Source organism: Triturus cristatus, chromosome 7 (assembly GCF_964204655.1).
Source record: "Triturus cristatus chromosome 7, aTriCri1.1, whole genome shotgun sequence".
Taxonomy (NCBI): Eukaryota; Metazoa; Chordata; class Amphibia; order Caudata; family Salamandridae; genus Triturus; species Triturus cristatus.
In genome coordinates, this window is record NC_140590.1 from 1,872,203,232 (window position 1) to 1,872,228,104 (window position 24,873).

General features: G+C 47.2%; 1 protein-coding gene across 3 annotated transcripts in view; it reads left to right on the top strand.

The window, feature by feature from the left end:
* The window catches only part of LOC146813554 (uncharacterized), a 185,981-nt gene that overhangs the window by 130,716 nt on the left and 30,392 nt on the right, over positions 1 to 24,873 (top strand). Inside the window, exons 4-6 of one of the 3 annotated variants that reach the window (XM_085620326.1) lie at positions 1,442 to 1,552; positions 7,137 to 7,235; positions 18,202 to 18,300. In XM_085620326.1, the coding sequence (XP_085476452.1) occupies positions 1,442 to 1,552; positions 7,137 to 7,235; positions 18,202 to 18,300 (309 nt within the window). The remainder of the gene's footprint in view (positions 1 to 1,441; positions 1,553 to 7,136; positions 7,236 to 18,201; positions 18,301 to 24,873) is intronic. The other 2 variants (XM_085620327.1, XM_085620328.1) reach the window with 2 other exon arrangements.

Genomic DNA, 24,873 nt, shown 5'->3' on the forward strand with positions numbered 1-24,873 from the left:
GGAGGGTGAGAGTACAGAGGGTGCGAAGGAGGAGGAGCGTGAGAGTACAGAGGGTGCGAAGGAGGAGGAGCGTGAGAGTACAGAGGGTGCGAAGGAGGATGAGCGTGAGAGTACACAGGGTGCGAAGGAGGGTGAGAGTACAGAGGGTGCGAAGGAGGAGGAGCGTGAGAGTACAGAGGGTGCGAAGGAGGAGGAGCGTGAGAGTACAGAGGGTGCGAAGGAGGATGAGCGTGAGAGTACAGAGGGTGCGAAGGAGGATGAGCATGAGAGTACAGAGGGTGCATAGGAGGATGAGGGTGAGAGTTCAGAGGGTGCGAAGGAGGATGAGCATGAGAGTACAGAGGGTGCATAGGAGGATGAGGGTGAGAGTACAGAGGGTGTGAAGGAGGATGAGCATGAGAGTACAGAGGGTTCATAGGAGGAGGAGCGTGAGAGTACAGAGGGTGCGAAGGAGGACGAGCGTGAGAGTTCAGAGGGTGCGAAGGAGGATGAGCATGAGAGTACAGAGGGTGCATAGGAGGAGGAGCGTGAGAGTACAGAGGGTGCGAAGGAGGACGAGCGTGAGAGTTCAGAGGGTGCGAAGGAGGATGAGCGTGAGAGTACAGAGGGTGCGAAGGAGGAGGAGCGTGAGAGTACAGAGGGTGCGAAGGAGGATGAGGGTGAGAGTACAGAGGGTGCGAAGGAGGATGAGGGTACAGAGGGTGCGAAGGAGGAGGAGCGTGAGAGTACAGAGGGTGTGAAGGAGGAGGAGCGTGAGAGTACAGAGGGTGCGAAGGAGGACGAGCGTGAGAGTTCAGAGGGTGCGAAGGAGGATGAGCGTGAGAGTACAGAGGGTGCGAAGGAGGATGAGCGTGAGAGTACAGAGGGTGCGAAGGAGGAGGAGCGTGAGAGTACAGAGGGTGCGAAGGAGGATGAGGGTGAGAGTACAGAGGGTGCGAAGGAGGATGAGGGTGAGAGTTCAGAGGGTGCGATGGAGGATGAGCGTGGGAGTACAGAGGGTGTGAAGGAGGGTGAGAGTACAGAGGGTGCGAAGGAGGGTGAACGTGAGAGTACAGAGGGTGCGAAGGAGGGTGAGCATGAGAGTACAGAGGGTGTGAAGGAGGGTGAGCTTGAGAGTACAGAGGGTGCGATGGAGGATGAGCGTGGGAGTACAGAGGGTGCGAAGGAGGATGAGAGTACAGAGGGTGTGAAGGAGGGTGAGCGTGAGAGTACAGAGGGTGCGAAGGAGGACGAGCGTGAGAGTACAGAGGGTGTGAGAGAAGAGGGTAAGAGATGCTTGTGAATGAGAGAGAGGACGTGAGAGCAGAATCTTGAAAGAGTACGGGTGTGAGAGTACAGAGGGTGTGCGCGACTGTCAGGAGACAGTAGGTGGCACTTGTGAAGGTGGAGAGAGATGTGAGAGCTGAGGCAGTGCAATCATGGATTCTCCATCCTCTACCAGCAGGGGTCAGACTTCACGATGACTTACACAAGATCAACAGAGAGGAAAGCGTTCATCTGAACAATATTGCAGAGACAGAAGGACGGGAAGGAAGCGAGAGCCTTGCTGAAGGTAAAGACCAATGGAAGTCATGGGTGCAGTCTAAAACCAGAGCGCATCACAGCCTCCTCTGCCTTGTAGGTCCCCTTAGGAATAATGTTCAGCAGAGGCTTGGTTGTATTCGTGAAAAGATCCACCTCCCAGGAAGATGTGTAGACACACTCATGAGCGACCTTTGAAGATGTCACACAAATGCTGTGATTGCGGTCAGCGTCTCCCTTCGCAGAGGCACTGCCACCGGCTGCTGTCAGAGATCAGCCTTCGTAGTGGGGTATCACTTCAGGGGAACTCTCTGCTCCTTCAGTTAATATTGACCGGGTCTGGTGACTCAGTGGACTAATGCGTCCACTGCAGGGGCCTGCGTTCGACCTCATGGTCACAGGTTCAGAGCCCGGGGGGGCCACTCAGCCTTTCATCCACCTGAGGTCGATAAAATGAGTACCATTGAGTTGGATAACAATAGAACATCTGTTATTCTGCTCCAAGATACCTGCTTATTTGATGAGTTTTATATTCAATTCAATTCAAATTTTCTTTATTTCTGCCGATTAGGCCATAAAAGATACAATCATGCAATATCAGTATAAAACATTCGATTGAAATAAAAACAATTAATATAATCGATAAAGCCAGTGTACAGAGAATTACGAACACAGTAAACAAGTGGAATTCATTAAACAAAGCAAACATTAATTAATTTAGACCTTATCTGCCACATAGCCGTTTAAAATTTTGCAACTGCAAAGACTATGTGGGGAGCAGTGCTCGTTTTCAATATTCTGAACGCGTGCAGATGACTCCTTGTGCCCAGGTTTCTGCATAGTGGAACTAGCCAGTATTTTCTTGGTCTATTATAAGCTGAGCAAAAAAACAGAATATGAGTTTCTTCCTCATCGCGAATGCAACAGCCTGGACAGATTTTATCGTTCTTTTTCGACCAATTATGGGTAAAAGTTTTGATAGGCAGAGTCCCTGGCCTCCATTGCATGAACAGTTTTCTCGATAAAATAGGGAAAATAATGTCCATAAAACCTTCAAGCTGATAAAAATCCTTGAAATACAAGAATCGATCAGTCAGGGTCCCTTTGTTGGGCGCAGAAACCAGGGAAGCAAAATATTTCTCCCTATATATACCCACAAGGCGTTTGCGAGAAACCCCATGACAGCCTTGTTCAGGAGACTCCCACAATTCGGGGAGTCCCAACCGATAGAGTTCTTTCTTTATGGAGGCTAGCCATGGGATTTTATCGGGGAGGTTCATATTCATAACATGTACAAGCTCTTGTCTATAGTGTACAAGCTCAGCGGTGGACCAGAGCCTATGCCAGAATCTTAGTGGCATTAGTTCCAGGTCGTCTCTTATCGAGGGTAAGCCCATATCTAATCTTAGCTGGAGGAGGGGTGTGCCTCGTGGGAGGGCCAGGAGTCGCCTTAGAAAATTGTTTTCTACATTAGTAATTCCTGTGCCCGCCTTGTATCCCCAGAGTTCTCCACCATAGGATGCAGCTGCTTTGGCTTGGGACTTGTACATTTCAACAGCCGGACTAATAGGTTTATAGGTAGAGGAATTTGCCACCTTCAAAATTCCCCCCGACAGTTGAGAGAGCTTTAAGCGACTGCTTGCAACGTGAGGTTCCCATGATAGGTTCTCATGTAGCATTACCCCTAGATACTGAAAGGTTTTTACCCTCTCCAATGTTACTGAGCTCAGGGATGGGTTTGGTCTGGTTTTAGCTGTGGGATTAAATATCATAAACTTGGTCTTCCCTGTATTTATTTCCAGGCCGTGTTGGCTACAGAAAAGACCAAATCCATCTAAAATCCGTTGGATCCCCATCGGAGATTTGGACAGCAGGAGGGTATCATCCGCAAACATAATAGCGGGTACCCTCCTGCCAGCCAAAGATGGGGCATCATTATCGGAAACAGTGTCAAGATGTGCTATGACATTATTAACATAGAGGCAAAATAGGGTTGGTGCATGGACACAGCCCTGTCTGACCCCTCTAAGGACGGGAAATTTAGATGTCAACGCTCCCGTCCTCCCATACCTGACCTGCGCAAAGTTGTGTTCATGGAGCCTAATAATGGCATTTAATAAATGAGGCAGGACACCCAGCCCCATTAGTGTCTCCCATAATTTCTTCCTGGGGACCAGGTCAAATGCTGACCTCAGGTCCACGAACACCATGTACAGCCTTCCCCTCTCGATAGTCACAGTTTTCCAATAATGGAGAACGAGACGGAAGATCTGGTCCATCCACTCAGTAAGGTGGTTCAGGAGGAGGCGAGAATACATTTTTTGGGGGACGTCTATGAGACTTATTGGCCTGTAGTTGGCTGGGAGAAGAGGAGAGCCCTTTTTGAAAATAGGCACTATCTCAGCCCCCAGCCAGGTGTACAATGGCACTGACCACCTCAGGAAGAGTGGATTCCAAGACTGTTACTGGAACAGGGGCAGCAGTAGAAACCACGTCCCCACCACCCGCATTTTGAGGTGGTTCTTGATAGAGTTGGCCAAAATGGGCCTCCCAAACAGGTGCTGCTATGTTTGGCTTTATTGCAACTTTGGGATCTGCCAGGCCAGTATTTACCAGGGACCAGAATTTTCTCAGGTCTTTCGCTTCTAATGCTGATGTAAGATCCTGCCATTTGTTCCAGTCCCAGTCTGCTCGCGCCACTACCATAGCTTTCTTATAATTCCGTCTCAGCTCAGCAACTTTGCACTTGTCCGAACCTTTTTTAACACAATTTACTAGTTCGGACTTGATCTTTTTGCAAGATGAGTTATACCAGGTTGGGGTTCGAGTTTTTTTTTTCCTTAGTGGAAACACTGGGTAAAAAACCTCACCTAGAAGAGCCACTAGTTCTTCATGAATTAGGGCTAGTTTCTGATTGAATTCCAGGTTACTTGGCTGCGTAATTAAAGTGTCCATTTCTATTAGCTTGGGGAGTGCTAACTGATGCATTTTGCTTAGAGACTCTTCTGAGCTCGCCAATTTCCCCCATTTAATCCTGCATCTATTAGAACTAATAAGCAGGTTCCCAGGATCTTGACTGAACTCAACGGAGGGTGATCGGGCAGCACCCCTAGGGTGCACCATGTACATTAAGAGTGCGTTATGATCACTGTCCGTTCTTATTATTACTCTAAAATCCTGGATCTTAGGCCAAAGACTAATATCTACAAAAATATAGTCCAGCCTGGATTCATGATTCATCCTATTGAAAGTGCCTGCAGAGGGAGTATCCGAAGTACTGCGACCATCGCATGCCCTTAAGGAGAAATTTAATGTTAAGGACAAGATTTGTACTACTAAGGGGGACCAGATTTTAACGTGAGGGGATTGACAAGGAGGAACAGCCCAGAAATCATCTTCCACTGCGAGGGCTCCTTCCTTTAGACCTTCCAAAGGCTCAAAGTGGCAATTGAGGTTGCCACCCAACACTATAGGGAGACTAGCCAAAAAACAGATAAGATCATCTAGTGTGGGGGATTCCATAGCCAACCTAGTAGGGCGGGAATACACATTAATAATTGCTAGGTTTAAAACATTTGGCCACTTGAGTAAAACACACTGAATGTCCTGCGAGAGGGTCGGTAGACTCTCCGCATTACACCCAATGTGACTAGCTACCATGAGTTTTATATAGCGCTGGCTAGACACGGAGGTATCCGAGCGCTTTACATGAGGTTACACATTGTTACAAAGTTTACAAGTTTCACATTGTTGAAAAAGATAAATCAGTTACAGTTACATCAGATGACGAGATTAATGATTAATGGAGCATAGAAGGGTAGGGGGATAAGGTAAAAGGGGTAACGAGGAGGGAGTTAAGGCAGAGAGACGAAGGAAAGACTGCCCAATGTCCGGCTGGGTTGGTCACGGCCGAGGGGGAGTTCACAGCCCTTCTCCTCTATAGCTATCAAGGTAGCTCCACCGGCCGTCGGCCAGAATGCTAGGTCTCCATGGACAGGTGGCAAGTTCACAGAGTCTATGTCCAGATGGGTGAGCCGAGAAAGGGAGTAGGGTGGGGTATATGCGCAAGGTCTGGCCGATGTCCCCGCCAGGTGCTGTCGTATTAATACCCTCAGTGCGGCTTGGCTGTCGCCCACCACTACTCATCTCTCCTGCTGACCTGAAACTGAAGATTTCCCCCTCGGAGTATGGCCTCATCGATTTGCTGGGCTTGAATTAATTCTGCACTAGGCGCCATCTTAGGGTCAGGCTGGCTTGGACGTTCCATGCAGCCTTTTCTGCAGAGAAAAGCCGGTTTGCAAGGGGTTTGATGTGGGATGCCTTCAGATGCCTAAGTGTGAACGCGCGCTTTACAAATACACGTGTTATGTTATGTTATTGACACCAAGTGTGAACGAGCGGATTGCACTGAATACTGAGGCGACACCAGAGTGGGGGAGCCTTCTCTCTGCCTTCTTGGTGTGGGATGCCTTCAGATGAATACTGAGGAGACACCAGAGTGGGGGAGCCTCCTCTCTGCGTTGGATCAGTTGGGTAACGTTGCCGGCCCATCTGTGGTGGTGGTGGTCACTGGATGACTGACACATGTCTGTCAGAGCCCTAGATTCAGGGATCTGCATAAACCTCAGACGTTATCTCCATCTGCACAAGGAGAGACCTTGTCCTCTCCTCCGTATGTCCAGCCAGACCCTTGTGGCAGTGGCTCTCTCCTCATCCATTCCAATCGGGTTTCATAAGTAGAGGAAAGAGACGGAGTGAGAGTCGTCATTGATACCTCCTGCTGCCATTTAGCACAGGTTCTTTTGGAGATGACCGCCCGTCCTGACTCTGGCCATTAGATCCTTGTTTGATGGAACCGCACGGCGAACCTTGGACCAACGCCCATCTTCCCAGGACTGGCAACATGAGAGTTTAATCGAGTGAGTTACATAATACCTGTGATGCCTCCAGGCATGTGATCTCTCCAGGCATGTGATCCCTCTAAGCTTCTGATCTCTCCAGCCATGTCATCTCTCCAGGTATGTGACCTCTCCAGGTGTGTGATCCCTCCAAGCTTGTGATCCCTCCTAGCATGTGATCACCCAGGCTTCTAATCGCTCCAAGTGTGTGATCCTTCCAGGCCTGTGATCCCTCCAGGCCTGTGATCCTTCCAGGTGCGTGATCCTTCCAGGTGCGTGATCCTTCCAGGCGTGTGAACCCCCAGGCTCATGATCCCCCCAGGCTCATGATCCCCCCAGGCTCATGATCCCCCCAGGCTCGTGATCCCTCCAGGCTCGTGATCCCTCCAGGCTCGAGATCCCCCCAGGCTCGTGATCCCTCCAGGCGTGTGATCCCTCCAGGCGTGTGATCCCTCCAGGCGTGTGATCCCTCCAGGTGTGGGATCCCCCCAGGTGTGGGATCCCTCCAGGTGTGTGATCCCTCCAGGTGTGTGATCCCTCCAAGCTTGTGATCCCTCCAGTAATGTGATCCCTCTAGGTGTGTGATCCCTTCATGCTTGTGATCCCTCCAAGCTTAGGATCCCTCCAGTCATGTGATCCCTCCAGTCATGTGATCCCTTAAGGTGTGTGATCCCTTCATGCTTCAGGCTTGTGATCCCGTTTCGATTTGCTTGACAGGAGATGGGAACTGTCCGTCCCCAGTAAAGGATGAAGATGAGGCCTGCTGTGTGGAGCACATGGACAGCAGCAATGAAGAGAGCATCGGCAGTCCCTCAGGTGAGAGGTTAGCGCTCTGTAGTTTGGAGTCAGACTTACAGGAAGCAATCCTCTAGCTACAGGATTACAGGAAACAAGCCTAGGTAGCAATTTGTTTACAGGAAGTGAGCCTCAGTCATAGGTTTACAGGAACTGAGCCTCAGTAGTTATAGGTTTACAGAAAGTGGGCCTCGGTCGTTATAGGTTTACTGAATGTGAGCCTTAGTAGTAATAGGTTTACAGGAAGTGAGCCTCAGTAGTTAGAGGTTTACAGGAACTGAACCTCAGTAGTTATAGATTTACAGGTAGTGAGCCTCAGTAGTTACAGTTTACAGCAAGTGTGCCTCAGTAGTTATAGGTTTACAGGTAGTGAGCCTCAGTAGTTACAGATTTATAGGCCGTGAGCCTCAGTATTTATAGGTTTACAGGAAGTGTGCCTCAGTAGTTGCAGTTTACAGGAAGAGTGCCTCAGTAGTTACAGGTTTACAAGAAGCGAGCATCAGTAGTTACAGGTTTACAGACCGTGAGCCTCAGTATTTATAGGTTTACAGGAAGTGTGCCTCAGTAGTTACAGGTTTATAGGAAGTGCACCTCAGTAGTTATAGGTTTACAGGAAGTGTGCCTCAGAAGTTACAGTTTACAGGAAGTGTGCCTCAGTAGTTATAGGTTTACAGGAAGTGCGCCTCAGTTACAGTTTACAGGAAGTGAGCCTCAGTAGTTACAGTTTACAGTAAGTGAGCCTCAGTAGTTACAGTTTACAGTAAGTGAGCCTCAGTAGTTACAGTTTACAGAAAGTGAACCTCAGTAGTTAGAGGTTTACAGGAAGTACGCCTCAGTAGTTATAGGTTTACAGGAAGTGAGCATCAGTAGTTATAGGTTTACAGGAAGTAAGTCTCTGTAGTTACAGGTTTACAGGAAATGTGCCTCAGTAGTTATAGGTATACAGGAAGTGAGCCTCACTAGTTATAGGTTTAAAGGAAGCAAACCTCAGTGGTTGTCTCCCCCTCTCCCTGCTGACCCTAGTGTATAGTTAAAAGTAATAAAACACTTGTTTATGTGCACAATGTGCCCTTAGGTGGTAACCCCATCTCTTCCCTGCTCCCATTCCCATATGTCTATAGAGCATCACCCCTCAATCAACATGTGCAATCTCCTTTTGTTGCCTTCAAACGATCACTCCTCTCTTGGTCTGCATATGACCACCCATCTCACCATTGACATACAACCTCTCCTTGCACTGTCTATACACAGTTCCCCTCACTCTGTACATAGATTAGTTCTCTTAATCCACATGTAATCACTTAATATCTAGATACAATCACGCATCTCACTGTCTGCAGTGCGTAGTCACACATATGTCTGCATACAATCACTCGTCTACTTCAGCATACAATCACCCATCTCAGTGTCTGAATACAATCACACACCTCAGTGGCTGCATACAATCACTCTTCTCCCTCAACATACAATCACCCATCATCTCAGTGTCTGCATAGAATCACACACCTCAGTGGCTGCATACAGTCACTCATCTCATCGTCTGCATTCAATCACTCATCTCACTCAACATACAATCACCCATCTCAGAGTCTGAATACAATCACACACCTCAGTGGCTGCATACAGTCACTCATCTCATCGTCTGCATTCAATCACTCATCTCACTCAACATACAATCACCCATCTCAGAGTCTGAATACAATCACACACCTCAGTGGCTGCATACAGTCACTCATCTCATCGTCTGCATTCAATCACTCATCTCACTCAACATACAATCACCCATCTCAGAGTCTGAATACAATCACACACCTCAGTGGCTGCATACAATCACTCATCTCACTCAACATACAATCACCCATCTCAGAGTCTGAATACAATCACACACCTCAGTGGCTGCATACAGTCACTCATCTCATCGTCTGCATTCAATCACTCATCTCACTCAACATACAATCACCCATCTCAGAGTCTGAATACAATCACACACCTCAGTGGCTGCATACAGTCACTCATCTCATCGTCTGCATTCAATCACTCATCTCACTCAACATACAATCACCCATCTCAGAGTCTGAATACAATCGCACACCTCAGTGGCTGCATACAGTCACTCATCTCATCGTCTGCATTCAATCACTCATCTCACTCAACATACAATCACCCATCTCAGAGTCTGAATACAATCCCTCATCTCAGTGCCTGCATAGAATCCCTCAGCTCACTCTCTTCATACAATCCCTCATCTCAGTGTCTGCGTAAAACCACTCATCTCAATGTCTACATACAATCACTCATTTTAGTGTCTGCATACAATCCCTCAGCTCACTCTCTTCATACAATCACTCATCTCAGTGCCTGCATAGAATCACTCATCTCAGTGTCTGCATACAATTACTCATCTCAGTGCTGCATACAATCCCTCGGCTCACTCTCTTCATACAATCCCTCATCTCAGTGCCTGCATAGAATCACTCATCTCAATGTCTACATACGATCACGCATCTTAGTGTCTGCATACAATCCCTCATCTCAGTGCCTGCATAGATTCACTCATCTCAGTGTCTGCATACAATTACTCATCTCAGTACTGCATACAATCCCTCAGCTCACTCTCTTCATACAATCCCTCATTTCAGTGTCTGCATAGAACCACTCATCTCAATGTCTACATACGATCACGCATCTTGGTGTCTGCATACAATCCCTCATATCAGTGTCTGCATACAATGCTAGTTACAACCCTTAAAGAGAAGGGTACCTAATCACATGGGTTCTTTGTATCCACTGCCTGCCCTCACACAGTTGCAGCCTGCTGATGTATGCACAGAACACATCTTGGAAATCTATAAAGCAGACGATGGATTGGCACCTCCTCCAGAGTGAACCTGTCACAGACATGTATTGAATAATGCTCGGTCTTACCTCACAAATACAACAAAGGAAGCCATCTTAGAGTGTCACTCCCACGTTTGTCCTGGAAAGGCTGGTGTACTGTGTGAGGTGCCAATATCTGACTTATGGAACAGATCAGACTAGAAATGCTGCAGATTACACTGAAAAGATGACCTGTGCTTCCAGGCGGGGTTAGTAGACCAGCTTTTTCCCCAGAGTTCAGTTTGAGAGGGTATTAATTGGCTTTATGGAGGATGGGCTACATGATTTGGCTCGTTCCTCAGCATGCCGCGCTCAGGTTGAGAGGCTATGCTCCTTATTTGCTTCATGGGAGGTTGAGCGTTCACAGTTCCCCCTGGATGTTGATCACAGCAGTGGCGTTATGCAGTGTCTCTCCCATAACGTCACTACTTTCCTTTTACTAAGGTTTGTTTACACTTGAAGTGGCCTGCGGCAACGGGAACAGATGATCAGCCTTTTTGTCCGTCCTTCAGTTTCAGCATTTGTTTTGCTGTCAAACGTATGTGCTTTGCATTCGGCACATTGGTTGCATTTACTGAACATGCTCCACGTTGAACCCGGGATCGCGCTCACCAGACGCATGACTTCAGCAGATGCATAAGCTGCAGAGCATCATCGCTGCCTTGGATGGTGCTTGGCCTGTATCTTATTGCAAAACGGTTCTGTATATTCCCATGTGTAGGGTTTTAAACTGTAAGGGTCTTCCTTACTTAGAACATATTATCCAACCCACGGCTTCCTTGTCAGAACTTTCACAGCCTTTTGTCTGGCTCTGCAAGGCTCTGCTAGAGACAGGATCCGCTACCACCACTTCCACAAGGCAAGGGCACTGCTCTGTGTCATTGTCTGTCTATGAACCATCGGTCTGCGGATGATCTCCAAGTGTATTATTCCCTTTATGTCGTGGCTCCTCCCACGGCTCCTGTATTCACGTTATGGATTCAGGTGAACAGTTCTAGGTCACTAACCATCCGAGACCTAACCGGAGACTTTGGAAGGGATGGTTTAAATCAGGACAAGAGGCGTCGGGGTAGAGACGGCGAGGAGTCTGAGACTTCTCAAGGAGTCGATGTGGGCGGAAAGAGCTCAGAACTCAATAAACAATCAACAGACACAACAACAAATTATTCTGCCCAACGCTTCTCTTTTAGTTAAAGCAAGAACTTTAATCACACTGCAGAACTAAATACTGCACCGTTCAATGATGGTACGCAAATCTAGGTTGTGTCTCTGAATGTGTTCTTCAGAAGGCATTGCACCTCCTACTCCAGTCTGCTCGCCCCACTCGGGGAACCCTAGGAGCTGTAGCGGTAGAGGCATGAATTTGGCACTGGCGCAGATTACCTCACTGTCAGGGACATAATGCTGGTCCCTGCAGCCTCTGCGCCACAGGGGCCCCCAACTCTCCAAGAGGCCCCTCATCACATTCTGCAGTGGGGCCCATCATTTTGCATTACGCCACTGACCACTGTTGCCCACACGGGGTTTAGAAGTGCACCTATGTCACTTATTTTACCACTAGTCATTTTTGGGCTTAAATAAATATGGTTGATTTTGTGCAGAGAATTGACATATCATAGGGCTAGTCTGGACGTGAAAGTGAAGGTGTTTGGCGGTGGAGAAGGAGTCGCTTGAGTGGAGAGTCGGAGGGAGCTTTTGTGTGCGATGGCGAGTCCTCCTCCTGGGTGGTTGGGGCGGTCCTTCCTCTGGAACTTGTATTAGTCCAGGAAGGTGATGGCGATGTTGGGCGGAGGAGGCGCTGGTCCAAGTTTCTGTGAAGAAGGCAACGTCTGGTGAGAGGGTATTGAGGAGGTCTGGGGGTCATATTTGACGAGGGTCTGACTTTTGATGTACAGGTTAGCCGTACAGTCAGCACCTGTTTTTACATCTTAAAAATCCTGAGGAAAGTACTGCCGTATATACAATTTGAACTACATCGGCCTGCTATCATCGCACTAGTCACCTCCCGGCTGGACTACTGCAATGCTCTAAACCTGATCCTCAACATCCTAAAATATCAGTCAGCCAGGGAAGAAATGTGCCCCTTACATAGGCTCCCCATCAGGAACCACACCTCCTTCAAGGTCTTGAGTATGGTGTACAAGGCCATGCAGAGCAATGGTTCATCACACTTAAAAACCATATTTCAGTGGTACACTCCAGGGAGGACCCTGAGATCGTCCTCTAAAACAAACTGGTTTCTCCCAGATTTCACATGTCAAGATTGGCAGTCGCACCTTCTCTGTTGGGGCCGCCAAACCCTGGAACTACTTGCCCCCATCCATTTCTAAGACAGACTCTCTTCCAGTCTTCAGGAAACTTTTGAAAACCTGATTATTGGCTTCTTAGGTGGATGTTGGCACTTTCTCCTCCTCCCCCGTCCGCTGAGCGCCTTGACACCCGTGGGTATAAGTGCGCTTTATAAATAGTATCCTATCCTTAACTCTAAGCTCATCACTCTCAACTCTAAGCTCATCATCACTGAAATCTCATCACTCCCAACTCTAAGCTCATCACTCCCAACTCTAAACTCATTACTCCCAACTCTAAGCTCATTACTCTCAACTCTAGGATCATCACTCGTAACTCTAGACTCATCACTCGTAACTCTAAGCTCATCACTCATCACTCTAGACTCATCACTCCCAACTCTAAGCTCATCACTCTGAACTCTAGACTCATCACTCCCAACTCTAAGCTCATCACTCCCAACTCTAAGCTCATCACTCTGAACTCTAAGCTCATCACTCTGAACTCTAAGCTCATCACTCTGAACTCTAGGCTCATCACTCTGAACTCTAGGCTCATCACTCTGAACTCTAAGCTCATCACTCTGAACTCTAGGCTCATCACTCTGAACTCTAGGCTCATCACTCTCAACTCTAAGCTCATCACTCTTGTTGTGAGGAACCTCTACAGGCTCCGCGAGAGGCTCGAATTAAGAGTAAAATCTGCTCCTCACTTTTAAAGCCCTTCTCTCGGGACAACCTAGTTACTTGGCCAACTTCCTGAACATTGCTATTGGAAACACCCAGATTTTGCACCACTCAAGCTCTAAACCCATCCCTCAGTTGTTTAAAATGATCTTTCTCTGCTGGCGCGACAGGCACCGAACATCCTCTTCTTTAGAGAAGCCTTAAAGACGCTCCTCTTCAGGACTTACATTGACAGTTTAGGTCCTGATGCAGTCTCCAGCATCAAACTTTAATGTCCAACCCGCCTGCTGATGCTACTCTTGGGACAAATTTCTCATCCTCTCTACAGTGACGATTCCTGGTTTCATTTCACTACTAGAATCCTTTCTCTGCACTTTTCCCCCTTTCTCCTACCTCCTGAACCCTTGATCTGGGTTCCACGTCCCTGGGATACAGTCCTCCGCATTTTAAAGCTGTGTGAGGTTTAAACTCTGTTCTTGGAAAATCCTTGTAAAGACCTCTCACCCTTGTGGTGCAGTGGTGCTAAGGAAAAACTGTAATTAAATAAAGTTTCAAGTCTTCATGCTTAACTCCCTTGGAGCACATCTCGGCCCTTTGCTCCTGTCCCTGGTAAAGCCTTGCGAAGCCGGCATTCTGGTTTTTACAGGTTTGTGTGTGAGACGAGTGCGGCCAGTGCTCCTTCCATCTTCGCTTTACTCTTTCTTTGGTGCTGATGTGGGACGAATATCGCAGTATGGCTTCGTCAGTAGATGCAGCTGTGTGGCTTACACATGTTGAGGTGCTTCACTGTAGCGACGTGCAGTTACCACCTCCAGGATTATCCGTCCCACGGCGGTGATGTACAGTTACGACCTCTCGTGAAGGTGAGGCTCGCACACTAGCAGTGCATCTTCTTGAGATTGTGGCGTCACCAGCACTAGTTCACAGTCCACAGGTTTGAGAAGGTGGCCTGGTATATGCTGTCCACTAGTTCTAGTGGGCACCTTGTATCAGTACAAACAACCCCTTATGGTGAATGGTTAAAGACAACCTTTATTGAAAGCTATCCTAGTGGTAGCTGTGGAGAGCAGCCTTCAGGCTAAGTCTTGAAGGAATGTAAAGCAGCTTGCTTTACCAGTCTATAATCTCTTGAATGATCAAATGAAAGGACAACCACACCAGGTATATATTTCAAATAGATGTATTTAAGATAAAACGCACCCCTCTAGTCTCTTTATGAGACTGGAGTTCGAAGTATAAGTGAGCAATTATCAGTAATAGCACAAATACACGTTTGGGCCCTAGGGGCGTACCAAACTATATACCAAAAAAGTGGTATAAGAACAACGACTGAACTAGACACAAGGCTTAGAGCCTGTAGAATCGCTGGGACCCCAAGGAACCACCCAAGGTAGTGACACAGGGGACCCAAGGGGACTGTATGCAGTGTGAGAACACAACCGCGGGTTCCCATTATCTTCTGTGGACAATGTCGCGGTTGGAAATTTAAAGATTAGGGACACTTAGAATCGAGTCAGGACCAAACCCTTTTGGACTTAGGAAGTTCTAGGGCTAGCACCCGCAGGAGCACCGGAGTACTCGAGTTACCTCACCCAGGGAAGCCGGGTGCATAGGTGTCTTTTGGTGTCGGGTCGCGTCGTCGATTTCAATGGAAGCCTGCAAAGAACTGCTGCTGCCGTGAAGAGGAGAAGTGTCCAAAGAGATCCAAGTCTGGATCTAGGATGTAAGGAACCTGAAAGCAGAGGGGACACAGTCTGGGTCACTAGCCAGTGACCGAGGGCAGGATGGACCAATGCCCACAAATGTCGGGTGCCTCAGGTCAGTTGATGGGTGTATTGACTCTTCATCCGTGAGGTCCAGGAGGCGTCGACAAATCCACGAGCCGGATTCGAGCTGTCCCACGAAGTCTGTCGAGTGCTGCGGTGTCGGCGACTAGATTGGACCCAACAAGCCTTGGCAACGGCAAGTCACAGGAATGCAGAGAAAGGACTGCGGTGCAGACCAGCAAGGTCTGAGAGACTCACCCAGCGAGGGTAAGTCCGGGCATGTCTGGAGCAACCAGGAAAGCCCAAGAAGAAGAGCAGTTGCCTTCGTGGGGACCTGCTAGCCAACGGGCTAGTGATCGCAAATGAGCCTCGACAGGTCGCACTTGAAACGGGCCCACGGGTCACTCGTGGAGTGGAGGCACCCAATCTTCGGTGCAGGAGGTGCTCAAGGCTGGGGCTACTGGGAGCCCAAAGAACAACTTCGAGGAGGACCAGGAAGATAGTGTTGCTGCAAAAGTTCACGGTGTCCAGGGGTCACGGTTCCACGTCACCCACGATAACCACGGGCCTCAGCTTTGCTGTGGACTCAGGGTAGCCTCGGGGAAGTCTGCAAATCCACCTCTGGAGATGCAAAGACTTCGGCGTCCAGCGGGAGCTTCAGCGATGCAGACCGGTCAGTTGCTTCTTTGGTGCCTGCCAAGCAGGGAAATCACTCCTTGACCCCAAGGGAGATCTCTTCAGTCTTCTAGTCAGGATAGAACGTCGAAGGTCCAGGATGTACGTTGCAGAGTTTTGTCCAGGGTAATCTAAAGTCCTAGGGACTGGGTTCCTATACTTATACCAAGTTTAGCGGATGGACTAACTCTAAGGCCCCACCTATGGGTGGGCCAAGAAAGAGGGGTGGTTACACCCATTTCCTTTGACCAGTTTCGTGCCAGAGCAGGGGCAGATAGCCCCTGCAACCGGTTTGAACTTGAGTATGCACTGGGACACCAAATGTGCCCCTAGTGCAGGACTTCAAGCACCAGAGAGTGCTCCCGCCCAGCCCCAATACACATCAGCCTGTCTGGGGAGGTGGGGACACCTCCCCTCGACAGGAAACCTATTGTCCAGGCCTCCCCTGCCGGAGGTTCAGTCGGCAGCAGGAGGCCAGACCCTTGTCTTTGGCAGAGGCATCCATTTTGCGATGCCAGGGCTCAGGAAAGTCCTACCGGGTTTACCCAGTGTGAACATGTCTCTCCCTCTAGAAGGGTGAAATGCCACCCCTGCCGCCAGGACTGGCGGGGGGGGGGGGTAGTATTCCAAGATGTTTGACACCAAACACGACATGTTTTGATGCAGCCATTCCAAAGTTAGCATTTACCGCAAGGTTATAATGCACTTAAGAGTATATGGTATGGCTGTATCACAGAACAGCCATAAGGAAGTATTTCCGAAAGCTGCAGAGTGGCTCAGCTCATGCTTGGGCACCCTCTCACATAAAACCAAGCACTCTGCCTTCAGGATTGTCAAGGCCTGCCATAGGAGTGGCTTATAGGTTTATATGTGTCTGTATGTATAGGTGGATATAGGTAGCCTATACCACTGTAAGGGGTGCAAGCACACCTTTACCCAGGTTGCAGTTGCAGACCTGTGGTGCCATTTTGGAGTGCTTCCCAGGGGTGGCATAATACACGCTGCAGCCCTTGGTAGGCCTCTGAGGTACCTATGGCCTAGGTACATAGTATACCATATACTAGGGGCTTATAAGGCACTCCAGAATCCAATTAGAAATGTACCTAATGTACATGCAAACCATTTTACAGAGAAAGCAGATAGACTGGGGCCCTGAATAGCAGGATCCCAGTCCAACTAAGCCATAAACCAGCAAAACACCAGGAAAAAAGTGGGGGCAACCATATAGTCAGATTCCCCCTTCCTACAACAGGTTGATAGCGGACATGACTACGCTTGATTTGGTGCAATATTTGGGGTAGTTCTCGGGTAGAATCTGCAGAGAGACCAGGGGAACCACAAACAAACTCACAGTAAGGGTCACTCCTGACCTTGCTCCCTGATGTTGTCCACCCACTTTCTGTGGCTGCTCCATTAAATGGGGGGACATTCTAGGCTTCTCCTCCTCAACAGTATTTCCCCCGTCAGAGTCTGGCACACTCCTTTCCTCTCTCAGACAGCAGAAAGGCTTCTAGGCACTAGGCAGGCCCTCTGCACCTCTAGCAGCAAGTACGTATTTCAGGTGATGTCCCTTCTCCTCTGGGAGACTGGCTGTCAGGCAGACACACACCCCAGCAGGTTTTTGAGTACTCCTTCCTTGGCCAAGAAGATCTTAGTACTTACTTGAACCAAGTAGGATAGTTAAGATCCAACATTTACACTCTTTTTCCAGAGAGAGTATCTGGCTCTACTGGGTCGGTTCTGCTTTTAGGTGTTCTTCTCAGACTGTGTTCCAGACACAGCTGTTGTGTAAAGTGATGCTTCTCACAGCAGGTAGCACGGGGGATTTCTCCAAGCAGGAGCACCCACCACATGAGCAGAATGAAGTGTCCCCTTTCTTAAACAATCAGGAACAGAGACAGAAGAGAAGTCCCAGTCTAACCCCCCCCCCCTTCGACACAGACACTGCAGTCCCATTTTCCATCCCCTACATGTGTGCAGAGAGACTGTGTGCCAGTGCTGTGGGCATTGAGAAAGGTGCAGCCATGCCTGCCCGGAACCCCTCCACTTGTACATAGAGGACAACTCTGCACCAGGCCACATTGTGCTCACAGGTTGAGAGAAGGGGTATTGTATTGACTGACATCTTTGCTTGGTTGGAATATGTTTGTGGCTCCTGAGCAGGGGTCACATACCTAAGCTGCAGATTTCCTGTCCCATGGAAACAGAGTTTTGGAATAGATACAGATGTGTTTCTTTGGGAATTTCCCTGTTATTGGAAGGTTTGACAGTGACACGCACATTTATTTAGTCTGTGTCTCCCAGCTGCTCTTGTGTTTTCGCTTGGTTCTGTGATTTATATATTTTTCTTTATTCGGTGTAGATCAGTGTGTGACATTGTCAGCAAATAGTCAGATTACTTTCTCTGTGCATGTGTGGAAGCCCCGTGACAGGTTCCTGCTGGTGGGAATGCCTCACGGGCCAACCAAACCCTAATAATAACAATAATAATACTACTGTTTGACAGATATTTACCTCTCTCGGGACTTGCAGCTCTTCACAGTCCCTCAGATAAACAGAGGCACGTGTCATGTCTCCTCTGATGCTACCGGGGCGACCACTGATAGAAGATCCTTCCCAGAGGATACTCCCTCTTCACTGATTCATTGACTGTATGGCGTAGAATTGTTCCTTAATGTTTACTTCATATTACAGAACATGAGATCGTTTCATTCCCTATAAAAGATGAGGAAGACGCCTATTGTATCTACCGTCCGGAGAGCGGGGGTGAAGACCGCGTCACCCGTTCTTCAGGTAAGAGAATTGCACAGCTCTGCTCGTAGCCCGCAGAATTACTCATTTATAGGAAAAAGATAAATTGCTTACCTGTAATCCTACTTCTCTTCCAGGGTAATACTCAGCAAAGTCATAAGCGCTGAATAGTCCGACCCATGCCCGTGGGCGCCGGAGCAGATATTAAATATTATATATATATTTGTATGTATTTGTATTAATGTACATAGTACCCGAAAAGTAACATACATATATATGTGTGTGTGGTGTGTTTTATATATATATATATATATATATATATATATATATATATATATATATATATATATATATATATATATATATATTCACTGAAAAAAACATAGGTTTCACACACGTTATAGTTAGGAATTAACATTTAAAAAACCTTGCAAATTCACTTAAAAAACCATAGGTTTCACACATGTTATAGTTAGCTGGACATTTCACTCGTGAAAAACCATTGAAATTCCCCCGTTATAGTTAGTGCATGCAACTATAACTCACGCGACCGCAATCCTCTGCTGATGACGTCAGATATTACATCACTGTATTTAGACACTTATTTACCCATTTATTCTTCCATTTACCTTTAGCTATACATATAGTACAAATATTTATTTTACAGAAAGCCACATATGTCATCAGTGATGTAATATCTGACGTCATCAGCAGAGGATTGCGGTCGCTTGAGTTATAGTTGCCTGCACTAACTATAACGGGGGAATTTCATTGGTTTTTCACGAGTGAAATGTCCCGCTAACTATAACATGTGTGAAACCTATCGTTTTTTAAGTGAATTTGCAAGGTTTTTTAAATGTTAATTCCTAACTATAACGTGTGTGAAACCTATGGTTTTTTAAGTGAATTTGCAAGGTTTTTTAAATGTTAATTCCTAACTATAACGTGTGTGAAACCTATGGTTTTTTCAGGGAATTTGTACCGTTTTTTAAATGCTAAGTTATGTATTTATTATTTATTTATTTTTTTTTAAGGTTTTTCACCGTGCGCGTACCGTACGCGCACGGTGCGCGTGGGCGAGCGGTGCGCTGCACGCACCGCGTGCCCACGTTGCGCAGTTGGCGGAATTTTTCCGTTTCTACCGTGCGCGTACGCTGCGCGCACTCCGTGATTTTTCGTAAAAAAATTAAAACAAATTTTGGGCCTTGGGGGTCCTTCTGGGACCCCCTGACAAAGGCTAGGGGGTCAGGGACTGTCCACCCTGACCCCTTTTCACGTTCTCCACCTTTGTTTTTCACCCCCTCAGACTGCGAGAGACAAAATGGCGGCCGACACTTCCTGGTTTCGACCGATTCGAATGTTTACTAAGATCTAACAACCAATCAGAAGCGCGCTCGCGCACGGCAGCGTGCGCGTACGGTATGTTTTACCGTACGCGCACGGTGCGCGCTTATAGATATATATATGCTTTTAAATGCTATTTTCTCAGGAAATACTGAACAGATTTACACCAGACCTGCAAAAGGCACATCCCAGACCTGAGGACTACCTCTCTGCCAAATTTCAAGTAATTCTGTTCAGCCGTACTGGCGACCGCCAGTAGATTATCTACTGGCGGTCGCCAGTAGATAGTTATAGTTAGGACCGTGTTTCCATAGGAAATCCGCAACATTCTATTTGGAATACCTTTGGCGCCGGTTGACGAATCCTCGCAAAATTTTCAAATTGGTGGGGCGCTCCGCTCCTACCCTGAAAGTCTCGGGGTGATTCGTCAAGCGGGGGCCGAGAAAAAAGGGGGGTCCCAAAACGCGTTTTCCCCATGCATTTTTCCATAGGGACCTTTAGTCCAAGGTACAGCCCGAACGGCTGAACAGAATTACTTGAAATTTGGCAGAGAGGTAGTCCTCAGGTCAGGCATGTGCCTTTTCATGAAATGGTGTAAATCCATTCAGTAGTTCCTGAGAAAATCAAAAGTAAAATCATATATATATCTGGGCGGAGCCTAACCACACATCTCATCCTGAGATCTGATTGGCTGTCAGCACTTCATCCAAGAAGTGTTGGCAGCCATCTTGGGACCAATATACATGATAGCACCTCATTAAAAAGCATTGCAGTTAATAGAAGGTTTTAAGACTTTAGTTACATTATAAATCATTTGTTGATGGTACCATACTCATTTAAGGAATTGTGGTGTGTTCTAAGGTGATTTTACCATGTGAAAAAGCCTTCTGTTGTGATATCATGAACCATGTTTTAGAGAAAACTATTTTCTCATGCTTTTCCCACAGAGGTTTGGAAGGTGATCTATAAGCTACGTTGAGAGCATATTTTCTGTAAATTCACATTATCTTTCTCAGTCATGTGAGAATGAAGTCTGACATTCTCAGTAAAACATGTACATCCAACAAGGGCAGCGACTGTCAGTTGATTCCTTTGTTTTTCTACTGCAGCTTCCCAGAGTGTTCTAAAGAACAACTAGAGCGCTAACAGTCTTACTTATGACAAAAGTATGGCACACCTGAAGCCATCTTGATTGGAATAAAGTGGTAACACTTAAAACATTTAATTTACAAAGGAACAAAATGAGGGGGTTCATTTTGCCATATAAATTATGATTAGTGCTGCAGAAAGAAAAACACATTTTGACTTCTGAAATCCTCTTTTATTTCATAAAAAAATTCTGACATGCAGACTGAAACATGCACTTTCAATACCAGCAGCAGATTTGCCTGGTGAGCAGTAGCTTTACTACAGTGATCTAATGAGCAACTAGAGTGCTAACATTCAGAATTTATGGAAAATGTGTGACACATCTGAATGCCTTCTTGATGGAATCAAAGTAAAAAACTAAAAGTATTTCCTACTGAGGAGACTGCAGTAAATGAGGAAATTAGGAAACTTCATAACAAATAAATCTCCCAAGATGGCCACCAGAGACAAAAGAGCCCAAATGTAGCCCAAATATCACCCAGATGTAGCCCAAATGTAGCCCAATGACAGAACGTCCCAGAGTGTTCTTAAGATCAACTAGAGCGCTTACTGTCTTACTTATGACAAAAGTATGGCATACCTGAAGCCAATTTTTTTTTTTTTTTTTTTTTTTGAAACCGTTTATTACAAGACTCAAAAATATACAGATATGGGCCTACAACCTTCCGGCCGGCCGCTAGCAATGAAAGGCGCATACGATATACATTTATAAAACACATGGTGCTGCGGATGAGCATGCACAGGAGTTAACATCGTTGAGAGCCACACCATCCAGACCCCACTATACGGTTCCATTTTAAACTGAAAGAACAACAAATACAAACAAACCCACAAGGCAATCCTCAATCGGAAATAGCAACACGTGCTCCCCTAGAGGGGGATCCTAGCCATCCATAGGAATCTCAAGAGGGGGGGAGAGATCAAAACTAGGGCTGGGTAAACCCAATGCCCGGTACCGGGAGGATGAGTTGGCTAAGGGGACGGGGGCCGGCGACGGATCGGGCAATAACGGTGGAGCACAGATTCCCCCGCGGAAGGCGTTCCAGGGGCCCCATACTTTCACCCATGTCCCAGGCTTACCTCTCGCCACATACACCACCTTTTCCCGAAACATGCACCAATCCATGTGTTCCTTCCAACCTGAAGCCATCTTGATTGAAATAAACTGGTAACACTTAAAACATTTAATTTAAAAAGGGACACAATGAGGGGGTTCATTTTGCCGTAGAAATTATGATTAGTGCTGAAGAAAGAAAAATTAGGGCATATTTTGAGTGACTTCTCAAATCCTCTTCCATTTCATTAAAAAATTCTGACATGCAGACTGAAACATGCACTTCTAATACTAGCAGCAGACTTCCGTGGTGAGCAGTAGCTTTACTACAGTGATCTAATGAGCAACTAGAGTGCTAACATTCAGAATTTATGGAAAATGTGTGACATATCTGAATACCTTCTTGATGGAATCAAAGTAAAAAACTGAAAGCATTTCCTACTGAGGAGATTGCAGTAAATGAGGAAATTAGGAAACTTCATAACAAATAAATCTCCTAAAATGGCCACCAGAGACAAAAGAACCCAAATGTAGCCCAAATGTAGCCCAAATATCCCCCAAATGTAGCCCAATGACAGAAGTGTGCAAAACACTTATTTTTTGTGTATTTGCAGTTTTATATAGTGCAGACTTGTCAGGTATTGGAGTGCTTTACATGAGCATTGGTTACATCACACAAGATCAAATTCATTTTGGTTGTAGACATGGGGAGATTAAGTGATTTGACCAGAATCACAGAATGTTGTGCTGAAGCAGAAACTCCAACCTGGTTCCCCAGTTGCAAAGTCTGCAGCTCTGGAAGTAACACCACACCCTCTCCCCTTGGATGCAACATTTAATCAAGTGGTCAACTGGATAAAAAAACTAAGATTACAAATAATTTAAAAGTTCTTTGTTGCTATTTGAAAACTCAGAAAATATGTCCTCATTTTAGTTTTTTAGAGCACTAACCCTAATTTTGATGTAAATAAGACCATCTCATATATGTAATTTCTAAAGGAAATGCTCTAGGCATTACAGTTTTGATTACATCAAGATGACGTCAGGCGTTCCACACGTTTGTAATAAATATAGAATGTTAGCAATCTAGTTGTTCATTGGGATACTGTTGAGAGGCAGAGGCCAGGGGCACGGACTCTGAAAATTGAAGGCAGGTAGGAGAGTGCAGAGGCAACAATTTGACCACACTAGGCAGGCAGGAAGGGCAGTGGCAGCACAACAGACTATGGAGGGCAGTGGAAAGGGGGGCAGGGGCTACAAACCAACAATACAGGACTAGCAAGAGAGGCTGTGGTGATGTAATAGACCATTGTGGGCAGAAGGAAGAGGCAGTGGTCATACAACCATACATGCCAACAGACCCGTTTCAGCCAGGAAACGTCCAATGTTTTTAAGCTCAAATGGGCTTTACTTGATCTGGTTCCTGTCTACAATCTTCTCTTTTTCAATGCAACTCAAAGGGGAAAATCAATACCCCAGTTTTATTTCAAAATCTCCCTCTTACCAAGTTCAAAATGTTCGCAAGTATGGTACATTGGATCATGGTAGGCAGGAGGAATTGGGGTAGTGACATGGACTCGGATAACAGAGGACAGGAGGGACATTGAGAGGTGCACCAAACTGACCCTACAGGGCAGGCATCAGGGTTTGCAGCAGCACAATACACCACACAGGGCATGCAGGACGGGAGTGCAGCACAACAATCCATAGAAAGCAATAGGGAGGGGACAGGACCATGCACATGGACAACAGACAACAGAGGGGAAAGAGGCAATGGTAGCTAGCTGACCATAATGGACAGACAGGAGAGAAAGCTGCAGCATAACAGACCATAAAGGGCAGGAGGGACGGATCAGGGGCATTACAATGGAACCGACAAGCCAGGAAGGAGGGAATAGGGGTCTGCACATGGAAACAGAGGGCTGGGGGCAAGGGGGCAGGGCAGGAGCAGCAAGATGACCATGGAGGTCAGGAAGGATGGGCACTAGAAACAAGACACACCATGGAGAGCAACAGTGAGACTGATGGCATACACACAGACCATGGAGGGAAGGTGGGAGGGGGTCAGGAGCAGCTAGCTGACCACACAGGGAAGGTGGGAGGGGCCATGGCAGCACAGAAGACCATGCATGGCAAGCGGGAGGGTTAGTGGCAGCACAATGGCTATGATGGGCAAGAGGGAGGGTGCAGGGGCATGCACAAAGGACCATGGAGGATAGAAGGGAGGGTCAGGACCTGGGCACAGACAAGAGAGTTCAGGGGAAGGGGCCTCACAACAGACCGCGCGGGGCAGGCAGGAGGAGCAGTTGCAGCACAACAGACCAGGGAGGGCAGAAGGGTGTGGCAGTAAAATGGACCATGAAGGACAGGAGGAAGGGGATAGGGGCATGGCATGTGGACAGGCAGGGTGGAGGTGGCAGGGACAGGTTACAGTCATCTGACAATGCTAGGCAGGTGGGAGGGGAGTGGCAGCTCAACAGAACACTCAGAGTAGATAGGAGTGGCAGGTCCATGGAACATGGTGGTCAAAAAGGATGGAGCAGGGGCATGCACAAAGACATCGGAGGGCAGGGGGAAGGAGAATAGGGGCAGCAAGCTAAACACAGAGGCTAAGCAGGAGGTCAATGATTGCCCATAGAATTGGGCAATGGAGGGCAGGAGGAGTGGACTGGTACATCATGCTAAATGGAGGGCAGTGGCAACACATCAGACCATGCATGGCAGGAGGGAGGAGGCTAGTCCATGGATTCAGACAACAGAGGATAGTGAGGCGGTGGATGGGGCAGCAAGCTAACTGTTCATAGAAGGTGGGTATTAGGAACTTTATTGTTTTTAAAATGTGTGTCTGTGCGAACTACTTAAAATATGAACAAGTGTGCAGCATAATCTCACTTTTATTCAGGAAGAAGAGGACGTTTGGGACTGTGACTCTGGGCTCACTTGGCAGAAACACCCCCTGACCCTCCACCCCCCATCGCAAAATGTAATGCCCGTGAAAAGGGTAGGTGGACGCAGTGTTATATAGAACATAGTCCTGAGAGCACGATTGAAAATGAAAACTAGATATA